The sequence below is a fragment of the Balaenoptera acutorostrata genome, chromosome 14 (assembly GCF_949987535.1).
Source record: "Balaenoptera acutorostrata chromosome 14, mBalAcu1.1, whole genome shotgun sequence".
Classification (NCBI taxonomy): domain Eukaryota; kingdom Metazoa; phylum Chordata; class Mammalia; order Artiodactyla; family Balaenopteridae; genus Balaenoptera; species Balaenoptera acutorostrata.
In genome coordinates, this window is record NC_080077.1 from 31,735,232 (window position 1) to 31,757,032 (window position 21,801).

Consider the following 21,801-nt stretch of genomic DNA (forward strand, 5'->3'; position numbering starts at 1 on the left):
AACTAGTAATAACAAAGTAATGGGGGAAAAAAGATACTCACAGAAAGGTTTTTGGCAATGCCTTCATAATTAACTGAAGGGGGGCAAAGATAAGAATTAATAGTTGAATGGTATGCTACCATTAGAAATAAAAATAATACAAAAAATATATAATGTCAGACTCAAACCCTATATTTAAATACCAAAGCTGGTTTCAAACAGATCATTTAAATCAGGGGTCCCCAACCCCCAGGCCATGTACCGGTACCGGTCTGCGGCCTGTTAGGAACTGGGCCACACAGCAAGAGGTGAGCGGCGGGCTAGTGAACAAAGCCTCATCTGCCGCTCCCCATCGTTCCCCATCGCTCGCATTACCACCTGAACTATCCCCTCTCCCCATCCATGGAAAAATTGTCTTCCAAGAAACCAGTCCCTGATGCCAAAAAGGTTGGGGACCATTGATTTCAATTATTATATATTAGCCATTGACAGGAATAAGACAGATCTTTAGGAACCAACCAACCTCCACTACCACCATGCCTGTGAAATTATGTCCTATTGTCAAGTGAAAAGGCAAGTTATAGAACATCAATTTATCCATCCATCTGTCATGCATATGTGTGTCCATTCATCCACCTGCCTGTCCATCTGCCTATACATCCATCCCTCTATCTGTCCATGCATCCAAATATCTACCCATCCCTCTATCCACACATCTAGATCCTGTATAATGTCACTTTGTAAAAATAAAAATGAATGTGGTTTACATATACATAGCAAATACCTGGGAAGACACATCCCAAATCTAAGTATTTATCTCTAGAGAGAGGAACTGAGCTGTGAATTAGGGGGATTTAGGGTGGAAAACTGTTACTTTTTACATACTTTGATATTCAAGGATAATTCCAGAATTTCCAAATAAGGACATAGGGGAATTTAGAAGTGAGGGCAGGTAGAAGAGCTTTGAAACTGAATTTGCACAGCAAGCCCACAGTGTACTTACTTAGTGTACTCTGTGCTGCAAACAGTAACTGCCTAGCTCCCTACGATTCTTTTAGCTATACTTTACATAAGTTTGAGAAAATTATCCAGATAAAAGAATATGTACTGTATATATATTTTAATGTATGAATGTAGATACAGAGATATGTAATTTTTACTTTAAAGTGGGAAACTTAGGGGCCTAATTGAGATAAGGGTGTGGCTAAGCTTAGCCATCCTATCCTAAACATCTCTGGGGACTGCCATTGCCTGTATAGTCTTATAACAGGTTTTGTAACAATCATGTACTACTTTAATAAATTTTTTAAACACTAATTAAAACTTGTTATTGTACAAGTTAGAGTCTGTGCTTTGGGTTACTATGTTAATATATTGGCATAACTATTTTCCTGCAGGGAAATCTACTTCTTCTCATGAACATTCAACAGTATCTACTGAAACATATAGCACTGCATATACCCAAACCTAATCCAATGCTGATGACTGCCAGAAAAGCTCTTTTCTCTTTCCATTTCAAAGGTAATTGTAACAAAAAGATAAACAAAACTGCCCTTAGTATTTGAGAATTACCAAGGATGGTAATCAAAGAGGGGTACAATAGAGGTGCAATCAGTTCTGAAATAGGCTTGACTTTCAAAAGAATGAATATTTAAAATTTCTTGGTAGTTTAGTTTGAGTACAACATGGGGTCAAGAGAGAATGTGAAATTTCTTCTTCTCTGTTCAAAAAACACATTCTCATTGTTTTTTGGAATAGTTTAAGAAAGTCATTTCTGAGAACAGAAATTAGTTGCTTATAGAATTAATCATCTCTGCCAGCATTCCTCCTCATAATGGAATATTATCCTATAACATCTGTAAATTATTTTAATGAAATGACATTAATCAAAGTTGAATAAATGTAACTGAACTTTTCTCTTAAGTTTTTATTTTTCTAGTACAAGTAATCTTGAACACAAGCAAAAGACACAACAATAACATAAAATTGTACCAAGTTCATCAAATAATATTCTTAGCCATGAATAACAGATAAGCGGTTAGACTTGTGCCCTCCCATCTAGTTCCATAAAATCCCTTTGGGTGCAAAAGATCAGCTCTGGAGATTTAATCATGAAAAGGAAATTAATTGATCCCCTTTAATTTAGAGACATAATGATTCCGAGGAATGTATTGTGAATATAATCATATTCAAAATTAGCACAGAGATATACTTACATGAATAGTATTTATCTGGTACATCAGAGGGTCTCAATCGAGCTGCAGGTCCATATATAACTTTAACATTTTTAACATCCCCCAGATATTTACTCAGATACACATATTTCTTACAACTGCCTTGTTCCATGCCTAGGAGAAAAAAATCCCCAAACATGTTACAACTATAATAAAAAACATTTAACATGAAGGACAGAATTTCTTTCACTTCCAGAATTTAAATCAATAAACATGAGGTCAGCACTCATGACAGTTGAACATCTAATAGGTAAGACACAGAATTTCATGTATATCTACCACGTCACTTAAAAAAAAATCTTTTCCCTTTCCTTCATCCAAAATTAGTGTTTCTTCTTATTTATATATTACAATATCTTTATGTGAGTGATGAGGAATATCACAGTTTTAGACTGAATATGAAAGCGTAGTTACTTTCTCAGAATCACCTAGCATATTAACTATGAGTATAAAACTCTCAACCTCATTCCAGGACTGGGGGCTTCTTTAGGATACAGCTTCTTAGGACTGTTTCTAGAAATAGTTTTCAATAATTATTTTTGAAGCAAACAATAATAACAACAACAAAAAACAAACAAAAAGAACCTCTTTCCTATTTTCTTGTATATACATCGCTTTTACGGTCCCAAGGCTATACACATACATGTTCTAAAGGTCACAGTAAGTAAAAGTTAACTTAAAATATTGCCAAAATTAATACATACTGCTTTTAAAAGTCAGCTTTATCATGCTAGAGAAAACAGAAGCAGCACATAATAATCTATTCAAATTACACCTAAAATTTTGAGAGTAGATTTACCAAAATTTAATGTTAAAAAAATTGTTTTAACTCTCCAAATTCCTGGTGTAAGCCCTCCCCAAATCAGGAGATGAGTGCATTGTGGTTAACAGGCTCTTAGGTTTCTGCGAATTCTACGTTTCACTTGTGATTTGTATTTAATGTAGTATTTTCTAAAGGCTTTCTACAAGAAATCACATTTAAAGAAAGAATTAACTATAAAAGTCAGAGGAAATAATAAAACAATAATCAATCGAGTAAACTTCTGGGGGCACCATTTAACCTGAAGGAAAAATGATGCAAATTCAGGTTACCATGATCTGAGATAAGGATGAGGTTCAAGCATCTATGCAAGTTCAACTCTTTTAGACCATCCATCAGCATGCCAACCATGTTGTCAACCCTCTGCAAAGCTCTGATGACCTAAGAAAGGGAAACAATCTCATGTCACGCAGTTAAAAGTATTCATGAAATGCTTCTTATAGTTCTATGTACTTAATTTTTTAAAATTAGAACTTCTAGGAATACAACCCATTGTTTCCATACAAACTGTATTATTTTGCATATGAATATCACAAGGACACAGAATGGCGCATGATTTTGGCAAATTACCTCTGGCTCTTCTCTCCTCCTCTCTCCGGGCAAAACCACCGGAGGCAAATTCTTGTGCAGTTTTGCCTGTGTCTTCGGTACTGTATCAAAACAGTCTAACCTTTATCTATAGTCTGTGTATTTCACTGTATTATGAAACAAGCTCTTTCAACATGGTCTTTCTTTCACTCAAAGATATCCAAGCAACATGGATTGGAATTTTTAAGTATGAAGATAAAGTGGGTTTCGATGAGCCAATAATACTAGCGTTTAACTGAGTTTATAAATTGATGAATATGATTTGAAAAGCGATGGGCTCGACCTTGAATGAAGATGAAAGAGAAAAGCAGGTACTTTGGTAAATCTTTAGTGAATAGAAAAAATAGCACTGGTCTTAAAACTTATGTGATCTGATAATCAATTACAAAATGATCCTTAGACTTACTTGTAGCCAAACTGACCTAGACACGGGTCTTAATAGTGAAAGAATAAAAATTATACTAGCATCTGGCCAATTGTTCAAACCAAGATAAGAACTACAAGAAACTTCCATTTGTCTAATTATGACATGGCCGCATTGACGGCCACACATCTCCCACCTCTAAGAAGGAGCATTTCCACTTAGCTGAAGGACAGAATCAAAGCAAGGGCCTGTGGGTTGTTAACTACACTGAAGTTACTGGAGATCGGTTTTGATGGAAAGAGTACAAAGGGTGGAGTGTGACAGGTCTCATTTGACATTGAAAATATAGAATTTAACTCATCATTGGTTCAATTTAGCACTGTAGATATAGTGTAGAACAAAACAATGCTTCCAACTCTTTTTGATTAAAGTGCATCTTTTGGTTTAATAAAAATGTGCTTAATACTCACTCTTTCCAGAAATCATGGATTCCTATAGAATGGTCTAGAAACCTGCTTCAAAGCAAGGTTCAGTTAGATATTACCAGGTTTAATGACGTAATCACTGATAAAAATGTACTTACTTCACTGCTGACTGGTCCATAAGAGTGACCTGAAGAATCTGGTTCTTCTAAATACAGAGTGTAAAAGTGTGGTCTAAATCAAACAGTATCAAAATGTAATATTTTACGAACACATTGTAAAACAGAATAGAAAGAATAATTCAACAACTGATAGTGAATAAAAGTTATACAACACTGGGGTAACATTTCTAAAATTGCTGAGAAATAATTTACATGTTTAGAGTTCTTCAAAATGTGGCTGTAATAGGGCACTAAAGAGTTCATTTGGATATAAAACATCATAGCCAATAGCAAAGTTTTCCTGTCGTCTATTTAAAATATTCTGGCATTTTTATAAAACAAAGGAGTATTTTATGACAGAAATTAATCATCTACATACCTTTCATCTTTAGGAAGCTGCAGCCACTTAAGAACAGCTAAAATTCTTTCTTCAAATGGTACTGAACTAATATGAAAGATAAAATGAAAACGAATCTGTGACAACTGTTTGGGTTTAAGATATAAATGTGTGTCTCACTGAAAATTGCATTCAGAGAGACTAAAACAATTCAAGGCATCAAATGTGTTCCAAGCAATGTAAGAGTTTCACCTGAAAACTTAAAATTGTTTTCCCGACAAAGAAACAAACATTAAATTTTTCACATATGCAAGTTGTAGCCAGGTTTAAAGGATTTGCTTCCTATACTCTACCTGAGGATCTTACTCCTGGACCCGAGAATAGCAATTGCTAAGGCATGAATAACCCATGTGTCAATACACTCTTCAAAGAGGACCTCATGAAGAACTCACTCATTGACGACTCTTAGTAAAATTGGGAAGTGGACACCTAATGAGCAGACAGTTCTCCAGGCAACAATTTCTGGGCAGAATTAATGACACCTTCCTGTGGGCACAGGATTTTGCTTACAGGTCTCCATCAGAGTGCTTGCCCAACCCCAAGTACACTTAGTTGTACCTTGAGAAGGTCTCTATCAGACCCTGAGAAGCCAGAGAACATATATCACTACTCTTCAAATCCCCCAGGCCTAGGACAGTGCCTGGCACATAGAATCTCAATAACCATCTATGGAATGAAATTAACGGCAAATAACAAGTTGCTCGTGTGAACCATAAGGAATAAACAACAGCATAAGGTCACCAAAGAAAATCATTATGCATTTCTTGTTTGGAATTTATGAACTTTTCCTTTCGTCCCTCAAATACATTATCGTATTGATTTTATGACATAAATTTCCCAAGTGAAAGACAAAATTATTTTGCTATTCTCCCTAAAATGATCCAAAGAGAGTTTTCCAGAAAAAAGTTTCTGTTTTTTTCGTGGTACCTCATGGATTTTGAATATCACAGGGAGGTCACTCCAATCAGTTCTCACATTAAATGGAACGTTTAACAAAGTAATTTGAAAATGCAAATCCAGGGGTGCCATTAATATCTTCTTTTAAATAATATTTCCAGATACCAGAGAGTCACTCCTACCTGTGTCCCTTTAATACTTTCACCTCCTTCTCCTCGTTCTTTCTCCCTAGAGTGAAAATGTGCAGGACCTCTACTTTCACCAGGACTTCAATTCTTATTCCTGCCCAAAGATCTGAATGCAAACTCTAACATGTTACCAGTGCTTTCTAGAAAACCTCCAGGAAAAAACTCGTCATAGTTTTACTGTCTATCTATCATCCATCTAAAACTCTTTGAGACAGAGTTCTTATTCTGACAGGTCTCATTTTTCAAACAACATATCATTCAAACGCTAGAACTCAGGCTATGATAAGAAAATAAACAGTTCTATGTTATAGGTCCTAGAAAAAGTACAGCTATACATACCTATTATACATCTTATAGATGTCTGGGAAAATTCCATTAATTTTCACATCTGATCCTGGCCAAAAAAATGTGCCCGTCTTCAGGCCTTGATATTTAGCTGTAAGCCAAATCTGGGGAAGCCAGTGAAGGAAAGTTAGGAAATTATGCAAGCATTCATTTCTTAGGAAACCATGTGTTCATGCAACACCAATGCTTTCCTCCCAAATGTTAGAATGTTTTTGACATTAATAAGCTCCAGCAGTTAGACTACGAAATAACAATGTAATATGACTTTGAACAGCAGCAAAGAGAAATTAAATAATCAGAAATTAAATTAACCTAAAAAATATGAACAGTTGATAACTCCTGCAACTTTTATAGTCATACTTCTACTTAATAGGTTCCTTCTTAAAAGAAGAAAAATTCATGAAAGGAAAAAGAAAAGAAAAATTTACAAATATACATATCTTTAACATACTGACATTTTTGCTTATGTAACTAACATTTATTAAGCACTTATTATTGCCAATTACAGTTCTAAATAGTATTCCTATAAGCATTCTAGATTATTAATTCAACTAATCATCACAATAACTCTATGAGGTAGTTAACAGTATTTACAGTATTATTGATAGTACAGATATGAGAAAATTGAGGCACAGAAAGAATAATTTACCCAAAGTCACACAGCTTTAAATGTCAGAGCTAAAATTTGAATTTATAATTTGCAAATGCTCTTCTCCTTCCAAGAGGAATATCAAGACTATCCAAATAGACCTTATAGAATTGTCGTGGCAATTTATAAAAACTCAAAAGGAGAACACACCTAACTCACAATCAGAGAGAATCTTCTAAGTTAACAAATGCAAACAAAGTCAAAGTTTACACCTGTAGAAACCGTTAGCTTTGTGTAGATCAAAATATTACCCCCAGACTACTGCTCTTCACTACTAGGACAAAAAGGTAAAATCAAGCAGAAAAGAAAATTGGCTCAGCATAACCCAAACCCCACTCTGGAATAAACTACATAATGATACAAGCTATATTTAGAGTTACCTGAATTCATCTCTGTTTGCATAAGGATGGCACAAAACATAGTAAATTAAATGAGTTATTAAAAGCTCCAGGGAATCTGGTATTTTACTCTGATAGAAAGAGATGAGAATAATAAAAATAATTTTAATAGCGAAAACAAACAACTCACTGGTTCTCCTTTGTACCACTCAGGATTAAATTTCTCTTTACTTTTAAGTGCAAAGTAAGCATTCATTTGGGGATCATACATTTTATTGTCAATGAGCCCATGGGATTCTGGATAAAGTCCCTAAAAAATATAAAATACAAGTTTTATGCAAGTTTTAAAGTTGCAGAACAAAATCATCAAAGAGAAATAGACAACTTAAGCTACACGGAACTTAACCCAGCTTAAGGAGAGAAGAACAAAACAATGGGTATTGTTAAAACACAACCAACCACTCAAGATTTTATGGAGTATTTGTGTTTTAATTTATGTAATAGGAGAAAATAAATTAGGAATGATATGGATGAAGTTCTATATAAAGAAGCAGCCTAATTTTGAAAAAACTACTGTGTTGTCCTTTTGCATTGCTCAGTGAAACATTTCTGCAGAACAAACTCCTTTTTGGGTGGGTCCAAGAATAGCTTGTACCAACACAAGCTAAAGCATTAATTCTCTGGCTTCAACCCTAAGGTCTAATGAATTCTACTTTTTTTTTCTGGATTCAAATTAAATCTGCAAACTTTGAGTGAAACAAAAATAGAGCTGTAATCCCACCTAAAGTCAGGCAAAGTGGCTTGCTTAGACTCATACATCAAGATGATTGGAAAGACAGCTGAGAACATGTGAGTGTAGACAGTCTGGGGTTCAAATAAAGTAAGACAAAAACTAATCAGAAAAAACAGGACCCACGAATCAGAGACTCTTAAATCGAAAGGGAACCAAGAAATCATTTCTTGGAGTCTTTAGTCACCTCTTTTCACAGATGGGAAATGGAGACCCAGAAGGTAAAGTGACCTGCCCAAGGCCACAACTAGTTAGTAGAAAAGCTAAGACCAGAACCTAGGTTTCCTTGCTTAACTACACAATGAAAAAGAAGTTATTTTTTTCTGATATGAGATCTACTTATTCTCTTGAAAAATGTTACACTTACATCTCACTTCTGTGAACATATAAAAGTTGAAATGCAGAGCTTACTGTGACAATGCTGTAGTGATTGGGGAAAGTTTTTGTTGGATATACTGGTCTCATGTTTTTAGCATATGTTCCACAGGTTTCTACAAGGGAAACAAATTAAATATTGTTATTAAATACAACTAACAATCTGTTTCCCTTATTTAGCTTTGGTACCACAGACGTCTAAATAGTACTAAAAAATGAACCCAGAAGGGATTTACAACCATATAAAAATTCAGGGTGAATTACAAAGCAACATTTTGGATTCAAATTCAATGCTAAGAGTTAGTTTTTCTCTTAGTTAGAAAATCATTAAACAAAATTGTTAAGCCAATGAAATAATTATCCCATACCTATCAATAACATTAAGTTCCAGATGGACCATAATGATTCTTGCTAGATCTTTGTCTGCTACTACTTGGTGGTAACATACTAAATTATAAGATGTAGTTATATTTTAACAACAAAAAACTGCACTAGTAGCTAAATCTGCAAAATTAAAACAAGAATGAAGCAGTAGCTGGGACGACAGTTTCCCACCCCAAAAATCCAATCTAGCTAATTCTAGACAAGTTCAACGCTGCTCTAAAGATAAAAAGCATCTTCTGGCGTCAAGTACAAGAAAGGACAGAAGTCAAACTGTTCCTGATTTAGCCCTAGCATCACATTCCTCTTCTGCCTCTACCATTGATGACGGAATACCTAACTAATGATTCTAGCATATCAATACCCCATTGCCTGAAAATATTCCTCAGACTGGCACGTGTCTATCTATCTCACTGCCTTCCAAATAGTTCAGAATTACAAACTACATTCCCCAACTACCCAAAGAGAGGACTTAGTCTAACTGTGTATTGATTTCCTTTCAATTTCATATATAGGTACCTACAGCTCCTTAATTCTGAACTCAGGTTCTGAACTCATATTTGGTGCTATGGAAACAAACTTTCCTCCTGATGATAATAAAGGGCCATATTCAAACCTCAAAGCTCATGAGCTTGGCTGGTAAGAACAGAGCCTTCCTTGCCCATGCAAGCTCTCTGCTAAAGACTTTTTATGTCAAATGATTATTTATAAAAACTATTTTCTTCCCGGGAGAAATTAAAAACTAAAATTTTTAAAAGTTCTCCAAATATTATTTTGGCTTGTCACAAAAGAAGTACAATAAACGTACCTATGTATTTACTGAGAGTGGCTGTGATGTTTAACCCAACCTCATATACTCAAGTCCAGTAAATAATGTTTCAGAACTCCAGAAGAACACCAAAGCAGTGTCTTTACTTACTTCTAGTTCAGTCCAGCATTACACTGTGGCTACTTAAATACTGATCACTGATAACAAGCAATGTTCTACAGTTTTTATACCTATATTTAATTTTTTCTTTTTTCAGTAGCAATGATGATACAAGTGATGCCCATATTACTGGTGGTTAATGTGATTTAAAACTTTGGCATTAATACTAAGAAAAGACTATTCTACTATTGCATTAGTAACTTATACAATAATCATTCAATTAAGGCTTTATTGAGATAAAGAAGTTGGAAGGATGCTACATGATACTGTAAGATAAATAACAAATATTCTATATCTACACTACTAGAAACACAGCAGAAATACCTTCAGTTTTTGAAATGCTATTTTAAGACGTAATACATATTAGATAAATATATAAATAATTTGTCCATAAAAGGAATCCAAGAGTCTAAGAAAAAAAAAGTATATCTTATCTCATCCTTATATCTACATCTATCACCAAGGGATAAAAATCCTAAAATAACTACTATTATCTCAGAATTATTTAAAAGGCAGTTTCAGAACAATTACAATATTAAATACTAGTCCCTTATCATTAGGTTTAACTCTTTTGCAATAGAGGAGTTTAGTAAAACAGATTCTGCCAGTATTTTTTGAAAAAATGACTCCCTCCTTAGTCTATCTCACTGAAAGTGTGGCACTCCAATAGTAAACTCTGAAGTTACTCACTCAGCTTGCTAATAACAGGAAGAAGTCCACCCCAAGTGTGTAAATATTCTGCCCTGAAACCATCCAAAGAAAATAAGAGGGTAGGAGGCATTTCAAACCTGGATAATGAGAAAGAAAGAAAAAAAAATTGTTTAAAGAAGGAGAAAGAAGAGACAGATCCAGTAAAGATTTTCCACTGAGGTTGATATGTAATCTAAGGTAAACTAACAAGCTCAACAAACATCCTCATAAAGAATATTTTGTAAGCATCTATATTCATATATATGCTTTTATATTTTATTACGTGTATCATCAAATAGTACTGATTAAGCACTTATACCATTTTGAGTCACCATACAGAGACCATCATCTATGATTCCTGCTATTCCAAAAGCTAGACCAAAAGCAACTAAAATGTAATAATATTTTCCCAATTTGCAAGAGAATAAATGTTAACAAACAGCATGTTCTAAATTATGTTCTTGTTTCCACTATTTTTTTTTCCTGTAAAAGCATTTTCTGATATTGTCTCTACTTGAACCTAATAGATAGTATCTCATATCACATAAATTATATACAATATTTAGCTTTTAAGTTTACCATATTTAAAAGATATTAATATTTAATAGAGAAGTTGGTGAGGTATTTACTACATTTAAATACATAAACAACAAAGAAATGATCCAAAGCTAGAAATGAACAAACAATGAAGGTACACATACACACACACACACACACACACACACACACACACAGATTTACATGTGTGGTATGGAAATCCAAAGAGGGAAGCAAAAAAACATGTGTAATGATATACTCAGCAAAAGAGAATAACTATGGACAACCATTCCATGGCTACACCAAAACAGGCATGGTTCAGAAATTTTGCAGCTTCTAATGGCATCTGATAGAGAGTAGGAAAGTCGTATATCATTGGATAACCATGAAAAAACTTTCCACTGAAAGTTTACTCAGTAATTTAAAAATCTGAGCACAAAGATTTACCTTACCTTGCCTTTCCAACTCTACTGCCTCCCCAGCTTACTCTCATACCCAAACACAAATGGAAAAAGGAGGAAATTTGTGTATAATTTCCACTAACTAGTATTTGTACCATAGTTCTGTTGGGAGACTCTGCAGAATCAGCTGCATATAGTCTCAATGGCCCATGTCTGTATAAAATTATTTCTATTCAATCAACAGAAAACATAAAAACAGTTTGCTGGGCCTCCAGGTAAATATACGGGTATAATAATTTCCAGTATAATAAAATGTGTCCTAAATTACGGTCTTCTTGTAAAGAAAGGAGGACTTATATTTTCCACTAACAGAGTCAACATTACAATTGGAAAATAATAGTCAATGTTTAGAAGGAAAAGGAAGATTCAAAATTCATTAAGTGTAAAATTTCCAATATACCTTGGACTTAACAGACATCTTAGGATATATGAGAAGTCCTCTTTGAAAAAAGTCTCTTCTGTTGGAATTTTTTGGGTTTAGTTTTTGCTGCTGTTATTACTATTGTTTTAAACAGAAAAGAACTCTTCCATCCAACAGAAAACAAAAATACATATTTAAAAAACAAAAATAAATTATATACATAAGTAAGCTAAAATACAGCTTTAAAATGTTTAACAGTCTGGAAAAATCATTATTTTAAAGACATAAAAATATATTCCTGAAGATTAATAATTCAAATTACATGAATTTGAATTCATATATCTCTGTTCAAGTGCAGCAAAGATAATTAAGTTTAATACTGTCACCAAATTTCTACCTTCTGAATTCCACACAAATTTTTTTTGATGACCTTGTAAACATAAGGTATTGTAAAAATACTCTAAATACAAAAATAACAAGTATAAATTATAAAACTTATGTAACATCTTCTCACAGACATGTTATCCCAAAAATATATAAATGAACCAAAACACAAAAAAAATAAAAAGAAGCTGTAAAGTAATTCACTATAACTTCAACTTGAAAAACTTCAAATGAATGTAAAGATCCTTTCTTCCTAAGAAGGAAAACACAACCAACACTCATGAATACTAAATATTCATGACCTCTCTTTTTTCCACTAGCTTCCAGAGTGGGGAGTCATGCCATAATCATCTCTATACCACCAGTGCCAAAAGAAGGCTTAACTAAAAATAATATTTACTGAACCAATGAATAATTATTATTTTTATTTGGAAAGGGAAAAAATGGTACTCCTAAAAAAAATTAGTATCTCAGAATATAATCTTACCCTGCTGGACACTGTGGATCATTAATACTCTCACATGTTTCTTCTGCCCAACTTTTCTCACCTAAAACATTTTCAAGAAGTACAATGAGTTAAACACACTCAATAGAAACAATGATTGTGATGCTTGTGAGACACATTAGGACAGATTCCCAAAAACAAAATACGTTAACAGATACATAGATAATATGGGACATGATTCTAGGGAAACAAAACAAATAAAGGTAGTTATTCTGTTTCAAAATAAAAGTTAGCTGATATCAGGAATTAAAAAGTGAATGTATAATTGCAAGACTAAAACATACTACTGTATTTGGGAGAATCTGAAGGCACCTTTTCCATTTTCAAATTGTTAATATTTTCAGCCAAAATTTACAACCCTCCTTCTATCCACCCAACAAAATCTTCTGGTATTAAATCCTTGATGTCTTAGTTCCTCTCATACAGAGCCAGGTTCTGTCAAAGAATTTCAAGGAACCCTGTTAACACCTAGACGAGACATCATAATAACATCAGTTTACACAGAATCTTATGCACTAACTTCACGTCCACTCTCTCAATGCACAGCAGACATCGTCCTCACTTACTATAAAGGAACCTGTTATATAGTCAGCCAGGACCGCAAAAGTGATCTTTCCACAAGTACAGCGTTAAATATGCAGCTAATATCAAAATAACACGAGGGGGTTGTAGCAGGAGAGTGAGTGACTACAGATAAAACAACATTGGCCGTGTTAGATAATGGTAATTATTAAGCTGGGTGACGCAAGCTTCATCACATATTCTCTCTATTCAGGTATATATATTTGAAATTTTCCTTACAATGTTTTTAAAATATTTTTTCAGCCAATATGGTTGGTCAATAACTATGACTTCTAATGTAAAAAATACATCTGTGCTAAACCCCGCTAGGACCTAGGAAGATGTAAGCCTGCATGTGAACCCGGCGAGGGCATGACCCCCTGACCTCGGCACACGGAGCCATGGTTGACGCAGCAGTCGCCCTTGTCCTTGCAGTCATCCGAACAGGAGCAGAGGCTTCGGGACAACCTTTTCTCACCACACCTGAATTTGCTGCAAGTCCATATCCGTTCTAGAAACAAGTATCAACATAATACATTTCAGGGTCCAAATTCAACATGTCCAAAGTGAATACAGAAATGCCTCTGGAACATGATCCATGAAGAGACAATGGACCATTTTCTAACCCTTAGTCAGTCACAGAACCTGCCACCACAGTGGTCAATCTGAACGAAGAGAAAATATGCAGGCAGCATTGATTATTCACTAAAAAGCCAGAATCTCATCGTTTTAAAACGTAAACAAACATAATTCTTATTACACAACTCCCACGTCCATCTTGGCTTCTTCCACCAGTCACTGTCAGAGTTCTCAAAATTTAATCTAAACCTGGCTCGCTCTCATTTAAATGTTATTCCATGTCATACGTAGAGAAGACCAAATCAAACTGAGAAAATTTCCATAGTCTGATAGTTTTACTTTGAAGTTTAAGTGGACATCTTAAGAACTCTTGCTTTAATAAGCCCATAGAAATATTCATATATTTTAAGCAGCCTTTTTGAACTTAGGTGAAATGCAAATTAGACTACATAGGCTGTCAGCATACATTAAAAACAGGCAGTTTTGCTATCCATAAAACTTTTAACAAGGCAAAATATGTAAATGTTTTTTCTCTCAGAAAATATAAAAGCCAAATTTTTAAAAATCTCAAATGTGTTAGGTAAATCACATACCTAAAAGATGCAGAACTTTTCTTTGCTCTTTTACCAAGGCCCATGACTCCATCTTTTCCCCTGCATATTTTTACCTGGTTCTATACACGTCTCCTGGTAATCTAGACAGCAGTTTCCAAGGTCAACACAGGCAACATCACAGCGACAGTTCCCGAATGTTCTCTCAAAACAGCGACCTTTGCAACTTTTAACTGAAAATATTGAAGGAGTTAGATGTTTCTAAACATTATATAATTACCAAGCAAACATCAATTAATACACCTAAGTTAGTTATAGTCAGGTTCAAATATTGTTTTAGAAAACACAGATGGGATGGGCAATGAAGTTAACCAAGAATCTTTTCACAAATACATGTAGAAAGTGACACAAACAGAAGGCAGTAACCTTATAGAGTTTGCAATTTTATCTCTTGCCATAGGAAAAAAAGATGACTTTTTTCTTTTATATATTATAAACCCTACTGGGGATAATTAAACTTAAATACTTTTGAATAATAAAGAAAAGAAAAATAAGAAGAGCTTGTTCTGAAGATTTTATGCAGAATTCTCTAAAAAGTGATAATCTATGAATATTTCAGAAAGACAGAGAATACCTGACTTACATCATTCTCAGTCTGGTGTAAAGAAGTAATGTGTTTGTACAGAACACGTTCTGCAGGACCCATCTCCCACCATCACCTAAAACATCCATTGCACCTTCAGATCCAGCCTGCTCCCTTTGAGAAACTTTCCCAAACTCCCAGTCTAGGTCCTTTTTCCGTTTCTTAAGTTTGTATAAAACCTTATCCTTCATCTCAGTCACTTACTTCCATTTGTAACTAGATCATTTGGTTAATATCCCAGTCTCAACCTAGAGCACAAACTTAAGAACAAAGACCACATCGGGATGTTACCCAGTACACTGTATCCCTGGTGCCTAGCAAGAGCCTTGACTAGAGCTGGTACTAATAAGTTTTTGTTAAATGGATAAATGGCAGATATGGAGGGAAAATACTTTTCATTAAAAACAATTTTACAGGGCTTCCCTGGTGGCGCAGTGGTTGAGAATCTGCCTGCCAATGCAGGGGACACGGGTTCGTGCCCCGGTCTGGGAAGATCCCACATGCCGCGGAGCAACTGGGCCTGTGAGCCACAATTACTGAGCCTGCGCGTCTGGAGCCTGTGCTCCGCAACAAGAGAGGCCGCGACAGTGAGAGGCCCGCGCACCGCGATGAAGAGTGGCCTCCGCTCGCTGCAACTAGAGAAAGCCCTCGCACAGAAACGAAGACCCAACGCAGCCAAAAATAAAATTAATTAATTAATTAATTTAAAAAAAAAAAAAACAATTTTACATTGTAACTCTTTACTAGTTACCTAGAATAAGCTAGGTTTTTATTGGATTACTAAAAAATCAGGATGGTAAGAAAAAAATCCACTTATAAAATAATGGAAGTCCAAAAGAAAAAAATGAATAATCCTAGCTCTTGACTGCAATGGTCTCCTGACCCAAGAAGACACTGCCACAGAGCTTAACTCTCATTTAACACTGGGAAACTAGGCAATTTTAAGGACATGAAATGACAATAATAATTTCTAGGATCAAAAATATTAACTTTCCTGACCCAAGGGGGGAAAGCTATTATAATAATAGCTATTACTTGGAGCTCACTAATATGTTCCTAGTCATTTAAAAAATAATATGCATTCCATGTTGAGTTTAGATTAAAATTGCTGTTTTCAATCATTCGGTTTTATTTTTACGTGCCAAACTAAACTCAAGGGGAATTACTTTGTGTCTAAAGGCTACATAGGTGAACACTAAAGTCTATAGCTTTTTGATTTTATTAAACATTGATAGTTTGCTCTGAATAGTTGCTGACTAAATATATAAAATTACATTTCATTCATTTCAACAATAAATGACAGCTTAACAATCACTAAAATTTTTTAAATGACTAATATTACAATTACAGAATAGTTGAACAGAAGGATTTGTTCAATTTTCCAAACCAAATTCCCTAGGAAGACCATCAATGATTTTAACAGGGAAAAAATAAAAACTACCTCAGAGCCAAAATAATGACTGCTACAGTGTACTGTGATTCATAGTTTTATTATTCATAGTAATCTTGTCAGTGTTGGCTAGATTTCTGCACTCAATAAAAAAATAAAAAAAAAAAAAATATATATATATAAGCTTAAAAATATCACTGTTGCTTTGAAATGTCTGCAATTTTAAAAGACTTATAAGCATTAAGGATAAGTTTCTGGTTGCCCAGGGATGCTAATCGGTTACCTAGTAACCTCAAGGGCTGCTCCAGCACCTAACTCCTTAGGCAGAAAAAGTGTTTGGGAGTCACTGGAGGAAGTCAGGGAGACAGGCTCCAGGAGTGCAGCAGCAGAAACTGTCAGCCAGCTGCTTGTTTATGTCTTTGTTCTTTATTTTTTGTTGTTTTGAGGTTTTTCTGCTTGTTTGGTTGGTTGGTTTTTTTGTCATAGCCCCTCTTCATCGTTTTGGGATGAAGTTCTGCAAGTAAATAAAATAGTATATGGCTAAAATAATAAAAGAGCTTCAAGAAAAAGGCTCAAACCAGCATCAAATTTGCACTGTCTATGGAGTACTCAAGGGATTAGGACATAACGCTTATCTCAATCACATTCTGAAAAAGGCTGACTAGTACCCCTACACACACACACAAACACACACACTAATTACCTTCTTTGGCACAGCTTGGTTTCAACCCAAATATACAACCAAGGATTGTTGTTAACACACAGACTGACAATACCTGTGGAGAAAAAACAAAAATGATGTAGTTTCAAAGCCCTTTTATTTCTTCAAATGTTTTATTTCTTTAAATACTTCTAAACTTGTTGGTGCTGCTCTGTTTCCTGATCTGGTGCTGGTCACATGATGTGTGCACGCTGGAAAAATTCAAACCGCACATTTTTGCTTCAGGTACTTTTCTGTATGTACGTCATACTTCAACAAAAAGTTTACTTAATTAGCAAACAAATCTATGCCTTCCTAGGTTAATGTTGCCAGAAATTTCCCAGTTGATGTAAATGAATCCAGTCCAAAAACGTATAATAATTAAGGTAGGGAGAAAAGAAACCTAACAATTTTCTACTTGCTAATCCATAAAAGGCAATATGAGAATATCAGATGCCTCTTCTAACAGTTTAATTACACAAACCTAACCACTATTCTCATATTCACTGTGACAGCTTGTGGGAATGAGCAACAGACAGGGTTGGATGACTACATCCCGGACCCAAATGTTACCACAAACTGGTTGTGTAGAGGTTTGGAGCAGGTCACTTTAACATTCCAGACATCAATTTACTCACTTATAAAATTAAAGGGCTGGACTCCTTGGATCCCTAAAAATCTTTCCAGCTCTAACATTTTGCAACTTTCTCATCCTCCACTATTCTGGACTTTGACATTTGACTTTAACTAGATCATTTGGTTACTATGGTGTAAGTGATTACACCATATAACTCCTAAGAACAATGACAGAAGTTTATTTGTGAGTTAGAGAAAAAAAAAAAAAGGAGCAGAATAATCTACAAAATAGTCCTCAATATTTTTCAGTGGAATGGAGTTCCCTTGGCAGCTCTCTGGAATGTCACATTTCAGGACAATTCAATAAAATATGCATTGAGCACCAACTATGTGTAAAGACTATATTATGCATTGAAGGAAAGAATAAGAGATCCCCCAGGGAGCTTTTACTTTTTGGGAAAAGGCAAAAGCAACAGCACAAATGGCTCATATTTGGTAGACTCTAGTTGCAGAGTTCTATAGTTGTTTAAAGAAGAGAGGCTGGGGTGGTTGGTGAGGAGGAGATCAGAAAAGATTTCATAGAGGAAGCCTCTGGGCTGGACTCTGAAAAGGGGAAATGATGGCATGATATTGCCAGGCAGAGTTGATGGAAGGGAAGAGAGGGCAGAGCAGAGAAAAACCAGTATAAGGAAAGGCTTGCAGGAAGGAAGGCATATGGGAGGTGGCAGATGAATAATGAGCAGCCGACTTTGGCTGGAACCAAGAATATGAAAAAGGGTAATGGACACAGTATGGAAAGGTGGCGTGACATTTCCCCAAAGCCAAGATGAAGAGATACTAACGAGAGGAGGAATGGGTGAATGGGACAGGGTGGGTGGTGGGTAGAGGCTTTTTTGTTTTCTGAATTCATTCCCTCACATAAAACATACTGAGTATTGACTGTATGCTGATCTGAGGTCTAGGTACTGGGTCCTCAGTAATAAAAGAGACATGACCTCTGTCCTCAGCATGCCTACTGTCAAGGGACTGCAGAACTAAAGAGGAAGTGAATGGCAAATAAACTGAGGAAGCAGGTTTAACTCATTTCAAAAGAAAACGAAGGTAAAGGAAAGAAGGGTGAAAGTACAGTGGATCTAAAATACAGCAGGGTCTAGGTCAGGTTCTTTTTTTAGGAAATCAAAAATCTAAATGTATATATGTCCATTAAAATAAAGAACCATCAGAAGAAGAGCTTGAACAAATAAGTAAAGAATGGCAAATAGAACAAGGTCATAAGAGTACTAATGGATTCTCCTAAGCCTTTAATGGTGGTGTAAACTAACACAAACTTATGGAAGACTAATTCTAAAGGATCTATCAAAAACAATAAAAACTCTCTTACTGTCAATTATAAATATATAGGGAAATGAAAAAATAGTAAAACTAATCTGTATTTAGTATTCTGTAATTTAAACCATGGAAAATTAGTTTTATTTCTTTGTAATAAACCTATCAAGAATAGTCTGGGGGAGATTAACCAAGATGGCGGAGTAGAAGGACGTGCTCTCACTCCCTCTTGCGAGAGCACCAGAATCACAACTGGCTGCTGGACAATCATTGACAGGAAGACCCTGGACTTCACCAAGGAGGACACCCCACGTCCAAGGACAGAGGAGAAGCCACAGTGAGACGGTAGGAGGGGCGCAATCAGAGTAAAATCAAATCCCATAACTGCTGGGTGGGTGACTCACAGACTGGCGAACACTTATACCACAGAAGTCCACCCACTGGAGTGAAGGTTCTGAGCCCCACCTCAGGCTTCCCAACCTGGGGGTCCGGCAAAGGGAGGAGGAATTCCTAGAGAATCAGACTTTGAAGTCTAGTGGGAATTGATTGCAGGACTGTGACAGGACTGGGGGAAACAGAGACCCCACTCTTGGAGGGCACACACAAAGTAATGTGTGCATCGGGACCCAGGGGAAGGAGCAGTGACCCTGGGGGAGACTGAACCAGACGTACCTGCTGGTGTTGGGGGGTCTCCTGCAGAGGCGAGTGGTGGCTCTGTTTCACCGTGGGGATAAGGACACTGGCAGCAGAGGTCCTGGGAAGTTCTCCTTGGCGTGAGCCCTCCCAGAGTCTGCCATTAACCCCACCAAAGAGCACGGGTAGGCTCCAGTGTTGGGTTGCCTCAGGCAAAACAACCAACAGGGAGGGAACCCAGCCCCACCCATCAACAGTCAAGTGGATTAAGGTTTTACTGGGCTCTGATCGCCACAGCAACAGGGAGGGAACCCAGCCCCACCCATCAACAGTCAAGTGGATTAAGGTTTTACTGAGCTCTGACCGCCACAGCAACAGTCAGCTCTACCCACCACCAGAGCCTCCCATCAAGCCTCTTAGATAGCCTCAACCACCAGAGGGCAGACAACAGAAGCAAGAAAAACTACAATCCTGCAGCCTGTGGACCAAAAACCACAGTTACAGAAAGACAGAGAAGATGAAAAGGCAGAGGGCTATGTACCAGATGAAGGAACAAGAAAAAACCCCAGAAAAACAACTAAATGAAGTGGAGATAGGCAACCTTCCAGAAAAAGAATTCAGAATAATGATAGTGAAGATGATCCAGGACCTCGGAATAAGAATGGAGGCAAAGATTGAGAAGATGCAAGAAATGATTAACAAAGACCTAGAAGAATTAAAGAACAAACAAACAGAGATGACCAATACAATAACTGAAATGAAAACTACACTAGAAGGAATCAATAGCAGAATAACTGAGGCAGAAGAACGGATAAGTGACCTGGAAGACAGAATGGTGGAATTCACTGCTGCGGAACAGACTAAAGAAAAAAAGAATAAAAAGAAATGAAGACAGCCTAAGAGACCTCTGGGACAACATTAAACGCAACAACATTCGCATTATAGGGGTCCCAGAAGGAGAAGAGAGAGAGAAAGGACCAGAGAAAATATTTGAAGAGATTATAATCGAAAACTTCCCTAACATGGGAAAGGAAATAGCCACCCAAGTCCAGGAAGCGCAGAGAGTCCCATACAGAATAAACCCAAGGAGAAACACGCCGAGACACATAGTAATCAAAGTGGCAAAAATTAAAGACAAAGAAAAATTATTGAAAGCAGCAAGGGAAAAACGACAAATAACATACAAGGGAACCCCCATAAGGTTAACAGCTGATTTCTCAGCAGAAACTCTGCAAGCCAGAAGGGAGTGGCATGAAATACTTAAAGTGATGAAAGGGAAGAACCTACAACCAAGATTACTCTACCCAGCAAGGATCTCATTTAGATTTGATGGAGAAATCAAAAGCTTTACAGACAAGCAAAAGCTAAGAGAATTCAGCACCACCAAACCAGCTCTACAACAAATGCTAAAGGAACTTCTCTAAGTGGGAAACACAAGAGAAGAAAAGGACCTACAAAAACAAACCCCAAACAATTAAGAAAATGGTCATAGGAACATACATATCGATAATTACCTTAAACGTGAATGGATTAAATGCCCCAACCAAAAGACATAGACTGGCTGAATGGATACAAAAACAAGACCCATATATATGCTGTCTACAAGAGACCCACTTCAGACCTAGGGACACATACAGACTGAAAGTGAGGGGATGGAAAAAGATATTCCATGCAAATGGAAATCAAAAGAAAGCTGGAGTAGCTATACTCATATCAGATAAAATAGACTTTAAAATAAAGAATGTTACAAGAGACAAGGAAGGACACTACATAATGATCCAGGGATCAATCCAAGAAGAAGATATAACAATTATAAATATATATGCACCCAACATAGGAGCACCTCAATACATAAGGCAACTGCTAACAGCTATAAAAGAGGAAATCGACAGTAACACAATAATAGTGGGGGACTTTAACACCTCACTTACACCAATGGACAGATCATCCAAAATGAAAATAAATAAGGAAACAGAAGCTTTAAATGACACAATAGACCAGATAGATTTAATTGATATATATAGGACATTCCATCCAAAAACGGCAGA

At 35.9% G+C, this 21,801-nt stretch overlaps 1 protein-coding gene across 1 annotated transcript in view; it reads right to left on the reverse strand.

Annotated features, from left to right (window-relative positions):
* ENPP1 (ectonucleotide pyrophosphatase/phosphodiesterase 1) overlaps positions 1-21,801 on the reverse strand; it is a 77,261-nt gene that overhangs the window by 19,049 nt on the left and 36,411 nt on the right. Inside the window, exons 2-14 of the mRNA XM_007190871.2 lie at positions 17,222-17,294; positions 14,602-14,718; positions 13,741-13,866; positions 12,777-12,837; positions 10,547-10,644; positions 8,584-8,663; positions 7,573-7,692; positions 6,390-6,499; positions 4,948-5,013; positions 4,569-4,641; positions 3,306-3,414; positions 2,196-2,327; positions 42-73 (exon numbers count right to left, since the gene is read on the reverse strand). Of these exons, the coding sequence (XP_007190933.2) occupies positions 42-73; positions 2,196-2,327; positions 3,306-3,414; positions 4,569-4,641; positions 4,948-5,013; positions 6,390-6,499; positions 7,573-7,692; positions 8,584-8,663; positions 10,547-10,644; positions 12,777-12,837; positions 13,741-13,866; positions 14,602-14,718; positions 17,222-17,294 (1,197 nt within the window). The remainder of the gene's footprint in view (positions 1-41; positions 74-2,195; positions 2,328-3,305; positions 3,415-4,568; positions 4,642-4,947; positions 5,014-6,389; positions 6,500-7,572; positions 7,693-8,583; positions 8,664-10,546; positions 10,645-12,776; positions 12,838-13,740; positions 13,867-14,601; positions 14,719-17,221; positions 17,295-21,801) is intronic.